General features: G+C 35.3%; 1 protein-coding gene across 2 annotated transcripts in view; it reads right to left on the bottom strand.

Annotated features, from left to right (window-relative positions):
• The window catches only part of LOC127879547 (SLIT-ROBO Rho GTPase-activating protein 1-like), a 73,225-nt gene that overhangs the window by 5,042 nt on the left and 46,591 nt on the right, over window positions 1-21,592 (bottom strand). For both annotated transcript variants that reach the window (XM_052426471.1, XM_052426479.1), the window contains exons 10-20: window positions 19,306-19,421; window positions 18,073-18,111; window positions 16,407-16,469; window positions 11,287-11,389; window positions 9,429-9,567; window positions 8,487-8,624; window positions 6,280-6,382; window positions 4,705-4,914; window positions 4,139-4,203; window positions 3,808-3,849; window positions 418-598 (exon numbers count right to left, since the gene is read on the bottom strand). In XM_052426471.1, the coding sequence (XP_052282431.1) occupies window positions 418-598; window positions 3,808-3,849; window positions 4,139-4,203; window positions 4,705-4,914; window positions 6,280-6,382; window positions 8,487-8,624; window positions 9,429-9,567; window positions 11,287-11,389; window positions 16,407-16,469; window positions 18,073-18,111; window positions 19,306-19,421 (1,199 nt within the window). The remainder of the gene's footprint in view (window positions 1-417; window positions 599-3,807; window positions 3,850-4,138; window positions 4,204-4,704; window positions 4,915-6,279; window positions 6,383-8,486; window positions 8,625-9,428; window positions 9,568-11,286; window positions 11,390-16,406; window positions 16,470-18,072; window positions 18,112-19,305; window positions 19,422-21,592) is intronic.

Genomic DNA, 21,592 nt, shown 5'->3' on the forward strand with positions numbered 1-21,592 from the left:
AAATGACTACCCTCATATGCTCATGTCCAAGTCAACTATTTTGAGCTATAACTAACATTTCAGCAGCCATCTGGGAACACAGGGATTACCGGTAATGCATGTGCATAAAGTGTCATCCCAGATTAGCCTGTGAAGGCCGCACAGGTGAATCATGCAGGGATGACACTTTTTTGCCCAAACCAGATTTCTGTAGTAGACTTCCTTTACAAAAAATCCATAAAATTGGAAAGTGTGTTCCATGATAAGTTTAAGAGAACTGCACAGGTAAATCTGGTATAAGACTTAAAGCACATGCTTTAAGGCCTGTTTTCCCAGAGCACAGCTCATTGCATTATGAACACTGTATAGATGAGTATTGCAGCACACTTGCAGCTGCACTTTCAAAGATCTTGGTAAGGAATAACAACAAAGTCCTACTGGTGCTTGATGGCGACATAGTTTGAGGGGATCAGCCCCTCCTTTCCTGCAAACGCTCCCTCCCACCACTCTGCCGAGGCCTTGGTGTACAAGACAAGGTTATCTCCCTTCTTGAACGAGAGCTCCTTTTCTGTGCGACCCTTGAAATCGTAGAGTGCGGTCGCCTCGTATACTTCAGTATCTGTAGAAAATTATAACTCATTTAAAATAGTGCTGCAAAAACATTGTCTGTACCATACCATTACTAGCTTTTGAAAGCAATTTTATGTGAAGGCTCAATTACAACCATATCTGGTGTTAGAAAGAATTTAAAGTGAAATATTTATTAATAAGTTGTATTTTAAATGCCACCTTTACTTAAACATAGTAATCTGAAAACTATTTTTCCATCAGAATGTTCTGTTTCGAGAACAACCAATATAATGTTAAAAACAAGAGCTGTCACCAAAGGATGACATATGCCCCCTATAAACACTTGATAGAATTTATGAGTTCTTTTCGAAACGTAAACGCAGATTTCGAAACCTAAACTAGGACCCTAAGTTCAAGGTCACAGGGGTCAAAATTTGTGTGCGTATGGAAAGGCCTTGTCCATATACACATGCATGTCAAATATGAAATTGCTATCTGAAGCAACATAGAAGTTATGAGCATTTTTCTAAACCTAACCGCAAAGTGTGACAGACAGACGGACAGTCTGATCACTATATCCCCTTCTTCGGGGGCATAAAATGTTTATTTGAGAGAGATTGCATAAAACATTGTATAGGAAGCTGGTACACACACTAAGCATACTGGCTCTGACTGGTTTTATTGGAGCATATGAGCCTCTCTCTGGGACAACTGGGCTTAAGTATGTGCATAAAGTGTTGTCACAGATTAGCCTGTGCAGTCCTCATCAGCTAATAAGGGACGACACTTCACGCCTAGACTGGAATTTTTTTTTGAAGAGAAATACAATACACAAACAAAATGTGTTTGTGAAACACTATGTCCCCCCATATATTTGACATTTGACCTTGAAGGGTGACCTTGACCTTTCACCACTCAAAATGTGCAGCTCCATGAGATACACATGCATGCCAAATAAGTTGCTATCTTCAATATTTCAAAATTTGACCTTTGACCTTGGACATTGAAGGATGACTTTGACCTTTCACCACTCAAAATGTGCAGTTCCATGAGATACACATGCATGCCAAATATCAAGTTGCTATCTTCAATATTGCAAAAGTTATGGCCAATGTTAAAGTTTGACGCAAACCAACAAACCAATAGACAGGGCAAAAACAATATGTCCCCCAGTGTACACTGGAGGACATAAAAATTCCATTGAAGCGGAATTAAGCCCTGATTTTCCAGAGAGCAACTTATATTACATTAAAGTATGGAACTAAAAGAGCCCTGATTTTCCAGAGTGCAGCTTATATTACATTTAAGTATGGGACCAAAAGAGCCCTGATTTTCCAGAGTACAGCTTATATTACATTTAAGTATGGGACCAAAAGAGCCCTGATTTTCCAGAGTACAGCTTATATTACATTTAAGTATGGGACCAAAAGAGCCCTGATTTTCCAGAGTGCAGCTTATATTACATTTAAGTATGGAACCAAAAGAGCCCTGATTTTCCAGAGTGCAGCTTATATTACATTTAAGTATGGAACCAAAAGAGAAGCCATCTTAGGTGCTGTACATATTCTGAACACTTCCCGTTCCTAAGTTATGACATACACTTGCACCTCAAAGATATTATACATAAATATATAAAGTGTACGAGTACAGAAAATGCATTTGTTATATTCATCTGTCCCAAAAAGTTGTCAAAATTTTGATTGAACTTGCACTGAAAAGAAACGCCAAACTTGTTTCTGATTTATAAGAAGTGCTGTTTAAAACTCTAAACTGTTCCTTGACCTTGATTCTCACACTCACAATTTCCCATGTTAAAAATACAGGGTCCAAATTTCCTTTTCACACGGAAACAAAATGACCCTTTACTATACAAATGTCCATTACTTTCAATAACCTTTGTGGGAAGATTGAACAAATCCAATATTATTGGTACATTTAAATCATGTGAAGCTATTCTTTCTTACGCACATACTTTTCAGCCAGTGGGTATCAGATTTAAGATTTGTCAAACATGGTTATATGGCAGCGTTACAAAAAAATGTTTTACCACGTTGGAAATACAAGACTGTATTAATGTGTTTTGGAAATTGTGATACTGAGGCAGGACAGAGTCAATATTTCAAATAGGGAATTTAATTCTAATACCAAGACTTTCATATTGGAAGTAAGATAACAAACACCTGACAATTCTTGCTTATAAGTGACATTTTAAGCTGTAGAGATGTTTTGCTTAGTTAGCTTAGCTAGTCAGCAGTAAACATAGATTAATTTTGGTTGCAAAATGAAGTATACAGGATGGACACACATTGGAACATTGGCGAATAAGCCTTTCAAAACATTGCATGAAAAACAATAAGTATTGTTTATATGAAATATTACTTGAGACAATTAATTTTAGGTAAATAAAATATAACATTTTAAAACTGAAATGCATTCCTGATGCAAAACTGAATGACTGGTCTACTAATAAACACTTGCATCTAGTAACAAAATAGATTTAACTGAACTGGAAAGAGTTTAATGTATAGGCATTTTAACAAAATGTTGCTTATTATTCTACACAATTAAGAGGTGGACATTCATTTTAAGACCATGAAGGGTTACTTTGATCAATCTCTTTGGAAAATACTAAACCAATATCAAATCACAGGCTGGGGAAAGAAAGAATCTACTGAACTGTAAAATCTATTCTGGGAAATGACACATACATAAAACAACAGAAATTTGGTCTTCATAGGTTTAGATGCCTTACATGAAAGTAGAGTTGACAACTGAAAACATGACATTTTAAAAAATATGGCTCAACTTTGAATTGTGTTAAACATTATTATGTATACTTGATATGAGAACAATTCAGAGTAACAAAACTACATATTCAGAATAAATGCTACCTCAAAATAAAAGTAATTTTGTATTACTCAAATTAAATATGGAACAAACATATAAACACCTATGTATGTAGAATTAAATAAACAACATATTAAACACTGCAATAGTTTATTTAAATTTATGTCAACATATCATATTTGTTTAAATAATAAACAAAAACAGATATATTTCTCTCTTTCTATTAATGCAACTTAACTTTTTGAAGACCTCCTTTCTTATGCAAGTAGTCAACAAGACATTGAACACAAAAGAATTCAAAGAACATTGCACCTTACCCATTATAGAATCTGATTGAAGTCCAAGGAACACAAAACATGGCATAAGTATAATAGAACACGGAACATGTAACTTAGATACTGAACGGTTTACCTGACAGTGAGATACAAGATGCATAATACTTTTTTCTCTTTGCTGTTGTGTTGTTCGATATAAAATTATGAATATTTAAAACTATGTATACAACCATACATACAATTTAACTGTAGATATATACATGACTGTATTTTCTTGTATAGTTGTATCATACATATATCAATGCAACAAACTCAAAATTTAATACTTAACAAAGAGCATGCTATTATGATGAGCGATATTTAAGCTCAATGCTCAGTTTGAACACTTGCGATCAAATTGTGGAATTTTTCATTGTTTTATGCCGAGTTATTAATGGTACAGTATAAATTCCAGAAAGATTAAATACCTTCATCATCATCACTTGGTATGGTGCTGTCACCTTCATCCTCCATACCATCCAGGGAATCTTGACTGGAATTATATAAGAACAGTAAAAGAACATATTAAAGCCAGAAAAAAAGAACACACTGAACATTACCACACATTGCAAAGACAAATTTAAAACACAGTGAACATAGTCACATATTGCCACGACAAAATCTACAAAGTGTAAATAGTCAAAGACCAAAAACATTAGCAATATGGGAAATACAAGAAAGATGCGACAAGGTCATTTACTTGAGTAATTTTGTGTTGCATAAACATGGTATAAGCACTGATTATTCTTAAAAATCTTTAAATAAATATTTTATCAAGAGCTTTCTTTAAAAATATTTTTTTATGATTGATTGCATTGAAAGCATGTGGCTTAAAAAAGGAATCCATGTCCTTGGAAGAACAGTACTTTGCACCTTTGGAAAGATCTTGATAATGTTTCCTAAATGGGTACCCATCCTGAAACCTCCTGGTTCTATCATTCTTAATTTGATATGTAATAAAGACAATATTCCAAAATACAAGATACCAACATACCCCATGTCCACAATGCACTTTTCATACAATTCGCCTCCCTCAACAGGGAAGATCTCGTCTTGATTACGGATGATTGTCTTGATGACCTCGTTGACATTGCTCTGGAACGTGACCTGATCGCGGTCGGGGGGAATAGGGATCAGTGTGGGGCCAAAACAGATAGCCAGGTTGTACGGGTCCATCATGTTCTCATCGGAATATTCAGATAAACTGGAAGAAAAGTATTCTGATAAACTAAAAGGAAAGCATTCAGATAAACTGAAAGAAAAGTATTCAGATTAACTGAAAGAAAAGTATTCAGATAAACTGAAAGGAAAGCATTCAGATAAACTGAAAGGATAGTATTCAGATAAACTAAAAGAAAAGTATTCAGATAAATTGAAAGAAAAGGATTCAGATAAACTGAAAACAAAGGATTCATATAAACTGAAAAGAGTAGTCTGATAAACTGAAAGAAAAGTATTTGGATAAATTGAAAGAAAAATATTCAGATAAACTGAAAGAAAAGTATTCACATAAGTCAAAAGAAAAGTATGCAGATAAACTGAAAGAGAAGTATTCAGATAAACTGAAAGAGAAGCATTCAAATAAACTGAAAGAAAATGGACAAACAAACTTGATAAACATGCAAAACGAATATCCTTATAACAGTAACATATTTTGAAGTATTGTTTTCACTGATTTACAGCATACCATTGTGAAATTTGCTTCAGGTGGACCTTGGCTATCAGCCTCCATATAGCCATTGTTTATCTGGAACCTTAGCATGGTTGAGCTGAAACTTGGTTGATTTATAACTATAACTATAACTGGTTGAGGAATGCAAACAGGTATCTCATGACAACAATGATAGATACTCACTGGTTGAGGAATGCAAACAGGCATCTTATGACAACAATGATAGATACTCACTGGTTGAGGAATGCAAACAGGCATCTTATGACAACAATGATAGATACTCACTGGTTGAGGAATGCAAACAGGTATCTCATGACGACGATGATAGATACTCACTGGTTGAGGAATGCAAACAGGTATCTCATGACAATGATGGTAGTTACTCACTGGTTGAGGAATGCAAACAGGTATCTCATGACAACAATGATAGATACTCACTGGTTGAGGAATGCAAACAGGTATCTCATGACGACAATGATAGATACTCACTGGTTGAGGAATGCAAACAGGTATCTCATGACAATGATGGTAGATACTCACTGGTTGAGGAATGCAAACAGGTATCTCATGACGACGATGATAGATACTCACTGGTTAAGGAATGCAAACAGGTATCTCATGACAATGATGGTAGATACTCACTGGTTGAGGAATGCAAACAGGTATCTCATGACGACGATGATAGATACTCACTGGTTGAGGAATGCAAACAGGTATCTCATGACAATGATGGTAGATACTCACTGGTTGAGGAATGCAAACAGGTATCTCATGACGACGATGATAGATACTCACTGGTTGAGGAATGCAAACAGGTATCTCATGACAATGATGGTAGATACTCACTGGTTGAGGAATGCAAACAGGTATCTCATGACAACAATGATAGATACTCACTGGTTGAGGAATGCAAACAGGTATCTCATGACGACGATGATGGTTCGAGGCAGCGTTAGCAGCAGCTCCTTAATCTTGTCAATCTTTGCCTGTTCATCCAGACCTGACAACAGAACACAATTATATAAGCTCTGTCCTAGGAAAACATGGTTAAATTCATGTGCTAAAAGTGCAGTTCCAGATGAGCCTGCACAATTAACACAGGCTAATCAGCGACAAACTTTTTGTTTTTTTGTTGCTATTTCTTGTTTTAAATAAGTATTTTTTAAGCCTGATCCAGTTTAAGTGGAGAGTCTTCCCTAGGATTACACTTTACGTACATGCATTAAACTAGTCTTCTAATAGCCAGGTTCATATTTTCCTACAGACATTAATATATATATATATATATATATATATATATATATATATATATATATATAATATATATATATTCATATATATATACTATACTACTACTATATTATATATAGTATATATCATATATATATAAATAGATAAAATCTGCCTATATTATATATATAATACTATATCATATATCGTATATATATATATATATACTATATATATATAATATATATTAAAGAAATATTGATAGCAAGAACACTTCATTTCTTGCACAGAAATATACCATGCTGCAGAAAAGTAAACTACAATTTTTAAAACAATTAAGACATTGAATCATATCAATAACCAATTTGAGGATTTTATCTTATACCTCTGCCAAAGGAAGTAAATTTTAACAAGGGCTGTTTGTAAAACATGCATGCCTCCCATATGGGCTGTCAGTTGTAGTGGCAGCCATTGCATGAATATTTTATTTGTCACTGTGACCTTGACCTTTGACCTTAGTGACCTGAAAATCAAAGGGGTCATCTGCCAGTCTGATCAATGTACCTATGAATTTTCATGATCTTAGGCCTAAGCGTTCTTGAGTTATCATCCGGAAACCATCTGGTGGACGGACCGACATGTGCAAAACAATATACCTCCTCTTCTTCTAAGGGGGGCATAATAATGAAATTATATGTACAAGAGGGCCTGAAAGGCCCAAAGTTGCTCACCTTAGATATAAAGAAATGAGATTGCCAAGCAATAATGTCCCCTACCGGTGAAACTCCACCACTGTCAGTAAAAACAAGACTATTGTCAAGCAATCCCCTACCGAGCCATTGTCAGAAATTCCAGATTTTTTTATATATATTTGTTGCCATAGCAACTAAATTTTTTTATTTAGGAACAAAATGAAATGACGTGCATAATTTCCATATTGCCATCTATCCATGTTTCAAGTTTCATGAAAAAATATTAAGAACTTTAAGTTATTGCAGGATCCAGAAAAACACCATTTTCAGCAGTATTTCTAGTCTATTTGTTGCCATAGCAACCATAATTTTTGACGTCCGAACGAAATGAAATGACGTGTATAATGTCCATATTGCCATCTATTCATGTTTCAAGTTACATGAAAAAATATTAAGAACTTCAAAAGTTATCGCAGGATCCAGAAAACCACCATTTTCAGGAGTATGTCTAGTCTATTTGTTGCCATAGCAACCAGAATTTTTTACGTCGGAACGAAATGAAATGACGTGCATAATGTCCATATTGCCATCTATTCATGTTTAAAATTTCATGAAAAAATATTAAGAACTTTAAAAGTTATTGCAGGATCCAGAAAAACCACTATTTTCAGCAGTATTTCTAGTCTATTTGTTGCCATAGCAACCATAATTTTTGACGTAGGAACGAAATGAAATGATGTGCATAATGTCCATATTGCCATCTATCCATGTTCCAAGTTTCATGAAAAAATATTAAGAACTTTTAATGTTATCGCAGGATCCAGAAAAGTGTGAAGGACGGACGGACGGAGACAAAACCGGTAGGGGACTAAAAAATTATTATTTTTAATTTTTGTTGCCATAGCAACCAGAATTCTTGACATAGGAACAAAATGAAATGACGTGCATAATCTCCATATTGCCATCTATCCATATTTCAATTTTCATGAAAAAATATGAAGAACTTTCAAAGTTATCGCAGGATCCAGAAAAGTGTGACGGACAGACAGACAGACTGACAGACGGAGCGCAAACCATAAGTCCCCACCGGTTTCACCGGTAGGGGACAATAAGCACTACTAACCACCTGGGTTAAGGTATTTTAGACAACAAAAAACACAAGCAGTACTAAGCACTACTAACGGCTGCAGTTGATGAGCTCATCAAACAGTGGCAGAGGGAAGAGTGGAGGTTTGAGCTCCCTGAAAAACATCTTGAGAACCCCGGCAGCAGAGTTTATTTTGTCACATGCGTCCTCCTCATCTGCTAATGGGTCGTCTCCTGTAACGGTACGTTACATAAGTTTATTTTAAGGTTCTGTTTTAAGTAACTTAAAATGCAGCTTTAATGATGTGAGACTGCTAGCTACATTAACTAATGGAGAAATCCATGGAGTTAAATCTACCAGAAAGTCTTAAAATAAGAATTTGAAAGTTTATTAACAGTTACCAGAAATGTCCATGAAATGCACAGATAAATTGAAAAGGCAGATATAATAGTATACCAATAATGTATAAAATGTTTCCTGAAGATTAATATCCTAGTATCGTTATAGTGATATTTGTCGTTATTTGACAGAAGCCAAGAAAGGAAGATTCGTCAATCCCATACATGGTTTATTTTTCCATCTCAGGTTTGTTTTAATTGCAAATAATGCTCATCTCATACATGGTATAAACAATCTATCATAAAATATTAACACAAATCATGCTTCAATTGCTTGCACTCCTCATAATAAAGTAATCTTAGGAACAAAACTGTATCAAGACACTTTTTGTTAATTTCTTTTTTATTTTGTAAATATATTTATGTCAACAAACAAACAAATATATGGATATTATCATATTTGATGCTCAATAAATCTCTCCAATCTAAATGGTTCTTAAAGCCTTCGCGCATACTGGTCATAAGCTACCCGGACCGCTTATGAGACCACAAAACCTTGCCTTACTTTATTGCAGACAGCTAAGCTCCTGTCTGCATATGCAATAAAACCCATTTTCAAATGCTCCGCTTATATACTCTAAGCAATAATGTCAACATCTCCATAAAAGTTACTTTCAAAAGACAATCCTCTCTCGTTACCTTTCTCAAAAGCGTTCTTGAGGTCGTTGATTTCCACCTGTGATCCAGGAATGCGGAAGATCCCCTGGTGGTGCATACCGTACAGGTTCAGCACTCGTATACAGCTCTTGATCACCGTGGGGATCTCCTGGCTCGTGGCCTGCAATATTGGTAACCATGGCTTGGGCAAAGTACGGGGCTTAATGCATGTTCGTAAAATAAAATTGTCCCAGAATTAGCCTGTGCAGGCAGAACAGTCTTATCAGGGAAGATATTGTTCATTTAAAGGAAGTCTCTTCTTTAAAAACATCTAGGCTGAAAGTGTCGTCCCTGATTAGCCCGTGTGGACTGCACAGGCTTATCAGGTACCACACTATGCACATGCACTACCAGAAAGCAGCTATATTATATTTCATATCTTTGTAAAAGCAGATTGCAATTACTCATCATAAGTAAAAGATTTTTATTAAATTTTAGACAACATGTTTAACGCAAAAATGCATGCAGACATTATCAAATCAATTTCCTTTCAAACAATAAGACCAAAGAGACAAGAACTTAAGGACTGGAAAGGTGAACAAACAACCGGGCCTGAATGGCCCAAAGTCGTTCTGACATACAAAGGTACTGACCTGTTCTTTGCAGCTCAAGATTTCATTAAAACAAATTTTTTGACAAAGTTTCATGAACATTGAACTATAACAGTGACTTAGAGTGTTAACAAGGTTTTACTATAAGGAAAAATTCCCTGTCCTCAGGCTGCCTTGTTTTTCAACTGACCAGAACCATTTTGTAACTCATCAAAGATATCATAATGTTCTGACCAAGTTTCATGAAAATAAGACAATAAATGTGGCCTAAATAGTGTTAACAAGGTTTTACTATAGGTTTAACTATAGCAATATGAGGAAAATTACCCCGCTCCCTGGAAGTGATGTTTTTCAACACACCAGAACCATTTTCAAACTCATCCAAGATCACATAAAAACTGAATTTTATGTTCTAACCAAGTTTCATGAAGATTGTACATAAGTGTTAAAAAAGTTTTACTATTGAAATATAAGGAACAGGCAGTGAAACACTATGTCCCCATATATATGACCTTTGACCATGAAGGATGACCTTGGCCTTGACCTGTCACCACTCAAAATGTGCAGCTCCATGAGATACACATGCATGCCAAATATCAAGCTGCTAGCTTCAATATTGCAAAAGTGTACATTAAATGAGCGATTTTGACCCATATATTTGACCTTTTACCTTGAAGGATGACCTTGACCTTTCACCACTCAAAATGTGCAGCTCCATGAGATACACATGCATGCCAAATATGAAGTTGCTATCTTCAATATTGCAAAAGTTATGGCAAATGTCAACGTATGGGCAAACAAACAAATCAACAAACAAACCAACAGACAGGTCAAAAACAATATGTCCCCCACTATAGTGGTGGGGGACATAAAAATGCCCCGCTTCTTGGTAGCCACGTTTTTCAACCAGCCAGAATTATTATGTTACTCGTCCTAGATATCATTGGGATAAATCTTCTGACCAAGTTTCATAAAGATCGGACAATAAGTGTGGCCTCTAGAGTGTAAACAAGGCAAACGTTGATGACGTACAATGCACAACCCACGACGAACAAAAGATGATCACAAAAGCTCAATATTGAGCACCTTGTGCTCATGCAGCTAAAAACAACATTCTGAGATCAGACGTCTACCTCGTTATTTTCTCGTACCTATTTAACAAAATAAAATAATATAAAACCAACACAGGCACTTCGACGTTTTAAACCAAAAATCGTCATTGTTAAAATTCTGTTGCAAAGTAACCTAATGTAAGTTCCTTATATTACAATGTTACCCAAGGGGTGTACCTCGATATATTCTTCCAAGTTTCCTCCAAACAGTTTCGGCTGACCAACCTGTGGGTTGCGTCCAATGCGTCGCTTCTTTGGTTTTGGGGGCAGAGATGGTGGCCTGAAATATGAATATTATTTCAACAATTAAAACTTAACTTTATTTCTGGGTATGCAAGAAATCCTTAGTTAGAAGGACACCTTTTATAAACAACTGTCACACTTGTAGTATTTTTTGCAAAAAAATCTACAGAAATGAGATCTACTACATTTAGTGCCATATATTAAGTAACAAGACTTGTCTCTATCTAATCATTAAAATATTACTAGTGCTTAATTCCGTATTTTACTTTTCATCATGTAATTATGAAAATACATTTAGGAGCCCACCATTGTTACATAATTATACAGTTTCACTGATAACACAAACACTTTAGGTGTGCATTTTTTAAGACAATCAAGCAGCAAGAACAATTTAAGAACTTAAGATGTGGAATGCTGCAGTACAATACAAAGAACAACCACATTACAACAGACGTAGTGGGGAAAGTGTTGACGCTGCGAGAACTGAAGTGTATAGAACTAAATTATTTTGATTTATCAAACAATGTAAAAAAATGTACATAGATATGGTTGAAACTTTTTATACAGACAGCAGGCTTACTCTCATTTTTTTTTAAACATATCTTTAGTAATTGTAATGGAAAATAAGTCAAAATTTGGTTATAAGGACAAGTGTCTTGTCTGCTAATGGAACTTACTAATAATCATGAGAAACAGATTCTCTTTCTTTAAGAGTTTAAACCCAATTTGGTGACAATTAGCAGTTGAATTACCATCATTTTGCTTTGTATTTTAGATTCCTTCAAGTATCTAGACCAAGATTATTAAGTTACTCTTCCTTTGGAGAAAATTAAATGGAATTCTGAGAAAAAGGCAGAGCTGATGTTTAATGTCATCAACTAATATAGAATTGACAAACTGGCTGATATGGACAGCATCCAGCGCAATCATATCCAAAATGGCTGAAATTGGGAAATATGAAACTCTTATATAGATACAATATTATCATGTTGAAACTTCATATTAGATCAAGTATCCAACGAATGGCGCCAGTTTATAACAGAGAGTTTGATGCCATGGTGGTAGAGTGACATTCTTTTGTAACAACACTACAAAGACAAGTTCATTGTCATAGCAACATACTGGAAGTTGATATAGAAGGTGCGCTAAAATCAGTTTTGAGGATACTTTAACATGTAGGTTTGTTGTTTATTTCTGCTCTTTTCAAGATTTCATTCATACCACAGCGTCAGTTAAGAAACTCCCCATTTACCTGGGATAACTAGCTTACCAGTACAAAGTGCAAATATTTATGCCAGTAACTGACCACTACCGTATTTGCATCACAGGTAGGGCAAGAATGGACATAAAACATTTTTCATGACCAATCCTACAAAGTTTATGTCACAATTATAGCTTAACATGATCAAAGCACTGAAAGTACTGGTGGATTATTGACATGAAATCTCACAACGTGGCCCTGATTCAAAAGGAAACTAAGTTCATTTAGAAAAACATTCAAGTTTCTGAACCCTGTCTTCGCCACTGCGATGTTTAGTGTGTTACTAGTCTCGGACCAGCTGGTGAAGAACACGTATTTTACTTACGCGCGTTTGCGTGCTGCTGCATACACAGAAGAGGCTTTTGTGGCACGCTCATGTAAATCTTTATTTTGATTTGACCATGTGAGCTAGTTTTTGACCCCACAAGACCCAGATTCGAACTAGTTCAAAGTATCATATGAGGCAAATTGACCAAGTATCATGAAGATTGGATCAAACTTGTGGCATTTACAGTGGGTTATAATATTTTTTAAGATTTGACTCTTAGGCCTAGTTTTTTTTTACCTCATATAACACAGATTTCATAGACAAACATTTTGACCAAGTTTCATAAAGATTGGATTAAAATTGTGCCTCTGTGGTTGTTAGGATTTTCTAAGATTTGACCCGGTGACCGTTAGATAGACTGAACGTTAAAAAATAATTAGGTTTGTCATTTTGTTACTACATATCCTCAAAAAGAAAAGCTTAGCAAGACATTGTGTACATGTTAACCCCGCACTATTTGACAACCTATTCACCGTTAAATAACGGAAATAGCCGATATGATCGGCTATTTCCGTGCATTTTCATATCGGCTATTTCCGTGCATTTTCAATGCGCATGTACTAACATTTTCACAACAATAGGAAAGTATTAAAAAGAGATATACAAACAAAATATCGCCTGTGTGAATCGATTATAGTACATTCGGATACTTTTTCTCGGTAACGGCTTTTATCGTCAAATTGCGTTAACAGAGAGTTAGTTCTGCGGCGTAGACAGAAGTGCTCCGAAGTTTGCAGTAATATGCAAATTAGGCTGAAGATTGGCTACTGTGTATTATTGCCGCTTTGCGTCAATAATCCAAAAATTGAATGAGCATGTATTGAAGGAAAAATAACACTTTTCATGAAGAGTTGGATTTTTGCCACAGTTCCTCCAAAAAACTATATAATAATTTATTTTATTGGTAAAACAATCAAAACAACTACTGAAGGAAAATGACTATTGGGTCCTTTTTACCCTTTAAATGATCATTTGGTGGTAATTGAGCAAACAATAACTGTTGCAAGTTTTGCTTATAGCTGCAAGTAAAAAAAATAAATAAATAACCATGCATCATGTTCTTAAAAAAAAAGATAAATGTAAGTAACAATAAAATACACAGAAATTCAAAAAAATGAAATGAAAGAAATTACATCATAAATTAAACTGCCAAGTGTCATTGTTTTTAAAAGTGTATCTGGAAATAGATGCATAACAACCAAGAAAATGACGTCAAACTATCATTAATGTCATCACCTGTCATTCTAAATGACACTGTTTACAGTTTACTCAAATCCTTCACTGCAGTTATGGTAAATCATGTTGAATCTTATCAAATTTTATTAAATTGAGCCACAATCTGGGAAAACCGAGCTAAAGTCATGTGTGTTATGAATCATGCCAGGATGACACATGCAGTCTGCAAAAGCTAATCAAGGACAACACTTTTTGCTTTAATGGATTGTTTTCATTTAAAGAAAGTCTCTTTAAGAGGAAAATACAGTCTAGTCGTAAAGTGTCATACCAGATAAGCCAAAAAGGATTGCACAGGCGTAACTGAGACAAAACTTTATGCACATACATTAAGCCCTGTTTTCCCATAATGCCACTCAAATGGTCTATCCCACATCTGATGAATGATACTAATTTTATATAAAAGTGTGTTTAAAAAACAAACAAAAAAAGTTGAGTTTGAAACTTTCAATATTCTATCTAATACAGTTCTGCATACTCCTTAATTAACAAAAATCTTCTTCAATATGACTACGTAATTTTATATCTACTGAAAACATGCATGAAAATAAGTATCAAGTGACAATAGTTTCGTATATACGAGGTTAACATGCCATTCAGCCGATTTTTTGACTGTTAGGATAAATGTGGCAAGACATGGAACTGCTAGAACAAAAATCAGACGCAAAATGTGATAGCCGTTGACATAAGACTACAGTATGCTGGTCAATACTGAAAGGAAATAAGGTAAAAGGTTAATATCTACAGTAGCCTTAATGTCCCCCTTTCATCCAAGCCAGTTAAATTCATGAAATGTTTGATTTATTGCTGTCTACTAATTGATTTAGTAGAAAATTTGGAGTTCTTACAAATTGTAATGTTTAGCAATCCATCATAATGAAAAATATTCTGATAAAATTATGTAAATATTGTTGGAAATGTTCTAGTAAACAAGGGCTGTTTGTAAAACATGCATGCCCCGATATGGACTGTCAGTTGTAGTGTCAGCCATTGAGTGGATACGTTTTTGCCACTGTGACCTTGACCTTAGACCTAGTGACAAGAAAATCAATTGGGGTCATCTGCTAGTCATGATAAATGCACCTATGAAGTTTCATGATCCTAGGCCTAATTATTCTTGATTTATCATAAGGAAACCATTTTACTGTTTTGTGTCACTGTGACCTTGACCTTTGACCTAGTGACCTGAAAATAAATAGGGGTCATCTGCCAGTCATGATCAATGTACCTATGAAGTTTTATATCTACAGTAGCCTTAATGTCCCCCTTTCATCCAGGCCAGTTAAATTCATGAAATGTTTGATTTATTGCTGTCATCAGTTAGTAGAAAATTTGGAGCATTTTTTACCTATCATCCGGAAACCATTTTACTGTTTTGTGTCACTGTGACCCTGACCTTTGACCTAGTGACCTGAAAATCAATAGGGGTCATCTGCCGGTCATTATCAATGTACCTATGAAGTTTCATGATCTTAGGCGTAAGCATTCTTGAGTTATCATCCTGAAACCATTTTACTGTTTCGAGTCACTGTGACCTTGATCTTTGACCTAGTGACATAAAAATCAATAGAAGTCATCTGCCAGTCATGATCAATGTTCCTATGAAGTTTCATGATCCCAGGCGTAAGCATTCTTGAGTTATCATCCGGAAACTATTTTACTGTTTTGAGTCACTGTGACCTTGACCTTTGACCTAGTGACCTGAAAATCAATAGGGGTCATCTGCCAGTCAAGATAAATGTACCTATTAAGTTTCATGATCCTAGGCCTAAGCATTCTTGAGTTATCATCCGGAAACCATCTGGTGGACGACCGACCGACCAACCGACATGTGCAAAAAATATACCCCCTCTTCTTAGAAGGGGGGCATAATTATTGTAAAAATTCTAGGAAATATTCTAGGACATTTTGAAAATATTCTATGAAATTTCATTAGAAATTACCCTGATTTGAACTTTGTTGAAAACCTGGTTAGAAATGGTAAAATGTTAATGAACAAAATAATTTGATTATAGTTGTAATCCATATCAATGCTTGAAGACCAGAAATTTTTAAGAATATTTTGCATTAACGTGAGATAGGGCAAATTGGCAATCTTTGCCGAGGTCTGAGCCCTATGTAAGCATTCTAGCTTTTAAGGAACAGTAACTGGATTGTGAAAAGTGAGACACAAGGCAAGTGGACGAGGCTCCTACACAAGACTCATAATCACAGCCGGCCATTCCTTGATACCTGTGGTGCAGCCCGCCTATACGGCTAGATAACTCTAGGAACACTAACTGCTCTGAACCATTTCTGAAATAGCAGAGTTACTCACCTTACTCTCCACATGTTTTTTATTTTTAATTTATAGCATTATCTACTCTTTTCTTGACGTGACATTAATTTCACAGTTACGTACCTTTGTTATCTGTTACTGGTATTCTATTAATGTTATTTTTTTCACAGTAATTTCCAAAATACTTAATATAAGTAAGAAGTTACTGGTATTTACATGAAGTTATGTAATAAGACTGTATTTTCACATAAACTAATCTGTTACACATTAGTTACAACTTATTTTACCTAATTATTCTCATTATGAATGTCCAATAAATCATATTATTCGTGTGTATATCCTTTAGATGAAAAGGAGATAACCTTGGGGTATTATAGTAGTAGGTAACATTAGAGTTATCTTTATTATTCTGGCTTATATATAAGCTAATTACCATTTACATTTTACATAAATCTATATATAATCTAAAACAGTCATTGAAGATGACATATATCCCCAAAATGGCTCTTTCCAAGCAGGTGCAAAACTTGAGTACATGTAGTTATAAATCAATCATAAAACTTGGTCGTTCCCTATTTCACATTTTTTAAAAACATAGACACAAAGTTTCACATCCATGTATTCAGTCAATTGCCTTCATTTAATGTCCCTTTTGATTTCACAGAAAACTGTTTGCAACCCAAAGTACATATATATGAAAAATATATGATTTAGATGTAAGTCTAAACATTTTGCTGAAGTTAAAGGGCACATAACTCTGAAAATGATATTGTGACACCCACAAAAATAGCATCTTGCATTTCTTCATGGTATTCACATTATGTCTATAAAGTTTCATATTAATACACACAAAACTGAAAAGTTAGGTTTAACTCTGAACTCTGAAAAGAATATTGAAAAGTACACAAAAATAACATTTTACACTTCTAAATAAAATATTAACAACATAACCATAAAGTTTCATGTAGATAAGAAGAAAACTGAGAGGCTATTTCACTTCACAAAGTACAAACAATTATATAAATTGCCAAAATTTGCCTATGGTCAAGGGCACGCAACTCTTGAAAGAAGGGTTGTCCAAGGGTTTGCAGTTATGGGTTATGCAGCCCCATGCTTTTGTTCACCGCCATGATCATTGATTGATAGGAATCCAGTGGTCTATAGTACCAACACAATTACATTTTTTGCAGTTGTCAAGTTAACCCTGTACCACCAATCCAACATATTATATTATGCAGCTACAGTTCAAAAATGGTTTCATGCAGAAATAACCCAGAAGGACAAAAAAGTTACACCATCATGTACATTTTTCAGAATAGAGCACAATAATGGATGCAGTTGTAACGTGACATACGTGACAGAGATGTCAAAATGGTATGATAAAGATACATATAATTATATCCAAATAAACAACAACATGTGTTTGGTTACACACAATGTATAGGTGCAAACTTTGGATAGTAAATATCCGTAACAATACTCAGGCAATATATTTACCCATCACCAATTCTTAAATCGTATGACTAAATGCACAACTATGATAACTTCTTTATGAAATACAAGGAGTTACGTAAGTTGTTCAACAAGCCACATAAATGTTCCCACAAAGTTACTGCTTACAATTTCTCAAGGCTCGTCATGGATGAGTTTGAAGTTTGTCTAGAGAACAGAATACGACTTTATATTAAAAGAATTGCTGCAAAATAAGTACCATGTAGATGAATGCAGATCATAATAGATGTGTCAATAAAGGTAAATCATGCTAAATACTGATTTAACTTTTTATTCATTATTGTATTGGTTCTGTTTATTAATAACTTGTTTAACTGTTCACCTACATGTATGTTTATCTTATTGAAAAGCATGATTAATCACAACTAACTAATAAAAGAACATATTTCTATCTGCAAATGTTCTACAATGCAAGACAGAAACATTTTTTTTACAAACTTTACTTTCTCTGTTGTCACAGCACAGATCTCAAAATAGTCATTTTGCATATGGAGCGCATTCTAATACAAATGAGGATCAAACTATTTGGCATGGTGGTCCCATGCATGCTGCACACTGACTTTGACGTCACTTCAACACAAGCACACGCAACAGCCATAATATCAAGATACCTCATTATTAAGCTTAGCTCATTATAAGACAAATGTAAAAGTACCAGTTTAACTACAAATGTGCCACAGACATTGATGCACCCACAAATTTGTCACAGCCAAATTTCCTATCTTATAAATCTTCTACACATTAAGAACATTCTACTGTTACTGTGAAAGTTAGAGCCATCCAGTAGTTAAACAAGAGTTTAAAACACAAGCATCACAACGAGAAAAGCAGACATGGGCCATAATTCTGCTAAAACATGTCACACCCAAAGTTCCGTCCATTACAATCATCCAAACATTAAGGTCATTCAACTGCAAGAGTTTGGGCAATATCCACCAAGTAGTTAAAGAGCAGTTCATAACACAAGCTTTGGAATGTACTGATGAACATTTGCAATGTCTCCAACTAATTTGAGCATAGCAATTATTTGCTCCATATCATATGAAGAAAAATCCTCAACATGTTTCTTCAATATTTTCACATGAAAGAGAAATTTTTCAAAAGAGGTCTTTTTTCTTTTCATTTGAGCAAACTCCCAACTGCCTCCACATAAAAACAAGCACAATCAAGATTACTCATTTCAACCACAAACAAAACACAATCATGGAACAATAAAAATCATGAAACAAAGTTCTTTCCCATTGTAAAATCTCTGCAAAGCATTATTATCAAACATAAAACGCTAGTTCAATATCACATTATCCAGCCACTCATAAGGCAACACAGTTTTCACAAGCCTACCTGACTCGTTGCCCAGTCGTTGATACCGTGTCCTCGCCCAATGCCTTCTTAATGGCGTTGAATTTGGCCTGCAGGCGAGATATGCGGTTATTGCTCAGGGTGTAGGATTCAAATTTCTGAAAATAGAGGACATTTTTTTTTTACTTTAACCCTTTCAGCGCTGGAACCGAATTTTAAAGGCCATTGAGGATCCAAACTGTTTGCTATTCTGATAGTATTCTTTGAAAAAAATCGAAGAAAATGCTAATTTGAGAAATTCAGCAGACAACATTTTAGCACACAACAAATTTCCCAGCATGCAAAGGGTTAAATATAATAATCTTCTGTCACTCCTTGTATACTAAAATTGTATCAGTGAACTCAATTTTTATTAATAAATAAAATATGTGAAACAAAGGATAACATTCTACATATTATTCAAGAATTCCAAGTTGCAATGTGATCATTACACAGAAGTTATTTTATTAGCTGCTGTAACATGAAAACTACTCCAAAAAGTTACTAAAGATAAGTTCCCAAAATAAAGTATGCAAAAACTTGCACAATAAGCTTCACTTTTAATGGAACCTCACATATAACAATGCCAATGCAACGGTTCCACCAGGACTCCTCTATATTGCAATTAATATAAAACTGGTTGTAATGATATATACATTACATAGTTTCAAAATGTTTCTATGGACAAAACATGGATTGTAGCAATTTTTCATAAACATATTTTTATCTAAAACTGTGTAGTTTTCACAGACAAACACTTGGATAATTTCTAACACCGATAGATGGATATCAAACATATTCTGATGTGCGCTCGATATCATTACAAGCTGTGTTCCACACACTATACAAGCACAATGTACACTACTCACCTCCAGGTAAAATCTCTCAGTCTCCCAGTACAAGCACTATGTACACTACTCACCTCCAGGTAATATCTCTCAGTCTCCCAGTACAAGCACTATGTACACAACTCACCTCCAGGTAATATCTCTCAGTCTCCCAGTACAAGCACTATTTACACTACTCACCTCCAGGTAATATCTCTCAGTCTCCCAGTACAAGCACTATGTACACTACTCACCTCCAGGTATTATCTCTCAGTCTTCCAGTACAAGCACTATGTACACTACTCACCTCCAGGTAATATCTCTCAGTCTCCCAGTACAAGCACTATGTACACTACTCACCTCCAGGTAATATCTCTCAGTCTACCAGTACAAGCACTATGTACACTACTCACCTCCAGGTAATATCTCTCAGTCTCCCAGTACAAGCACTATGTACACTACTCACCTCCAGGTAATATCTCTCAGTCTCCCAGTACAAGCCCTATGTACGCTTCTCACCTTCAGGTAATATCTTTCGGTCTCCCAGTACAAGCACTATGTACACAACTCACCTCCAGGTAATATCTCTCAGTCTCCCAGTACAAGCACTATGTACACTACTCACCTCCAGGTAATATATCTCAGTCTCCCAGGACAAACACTATGTACACTACTCACCTTCAGGTAATATCTCTCAGTCTCCCAGTACAAGCACTATGTACACTACTCACCTTCAGGAAATATCTCTCAGTCTACCAGTACAAGCACTATGTACACAACTAACTCACCTCCAGGTAATATCTCTCAGTCTCCCAGTACAAGCACTATGTACACAGCTCACCTCCAGGTAATATCTCTCAGTCTCCCAGTACAAGCACTATGTACACTACTCACCTTCAGGTAATATCTCTCAGTCTCCCAGTACAAGCACTATGTACACTACTCACCTTCAGGTAATATCTCTCAGTCTCCCAGTACAAGCACTATGTACACTACTCACCTCCAGGTAATATCTCTCAGTCTCCCAGTACAAGCACTATGTACACTACTCACCTCCAGGTAATATCTCTCAGTCTCCCAGTACAAGCACTATGTACACTACTCACCTCCAGGTAATATCTCTCAGTCTCCCAGTACAAGCACTATGTACTCTACTCACCTCCAGGTAATATCTCTCAGTCTCCCAGTACAAGCACTATGTACACAACTCACATCCAGATAATATCTCTCAGTCTCCCAGTACAAGCACTACGTACACAACTCACCTCCAGATAATATCTCTCAGTCTCCCAGTACAAGCACTATGTACACTACTCACCTCCAGATAATATCTCTCAGTCTCCCAGTACAAGCACTACGTACACAACTCACTTCCAGGTAATATCTCTCAGTCTACCAGTACAAGCACTACGTACACAACTCTACCCAAGTAATATCTCTCAGTCACCCAGTAAAAGCACTAC

Source organism: Dreissena polymorpha, chromosome 1, assembly GCF_020536995.1.
Source record: "Dreissena polymorpha isolate Duluth1 chromosome 1, UMN_Dpol_1.0, whole genome shotgun sequence".
Lineage (NCBI taxonomy): Eukaryota > Metazoa > Mollusca > Bivalvia > Myida > Dreissenidae > Dreissena > Dreissena polymorpha.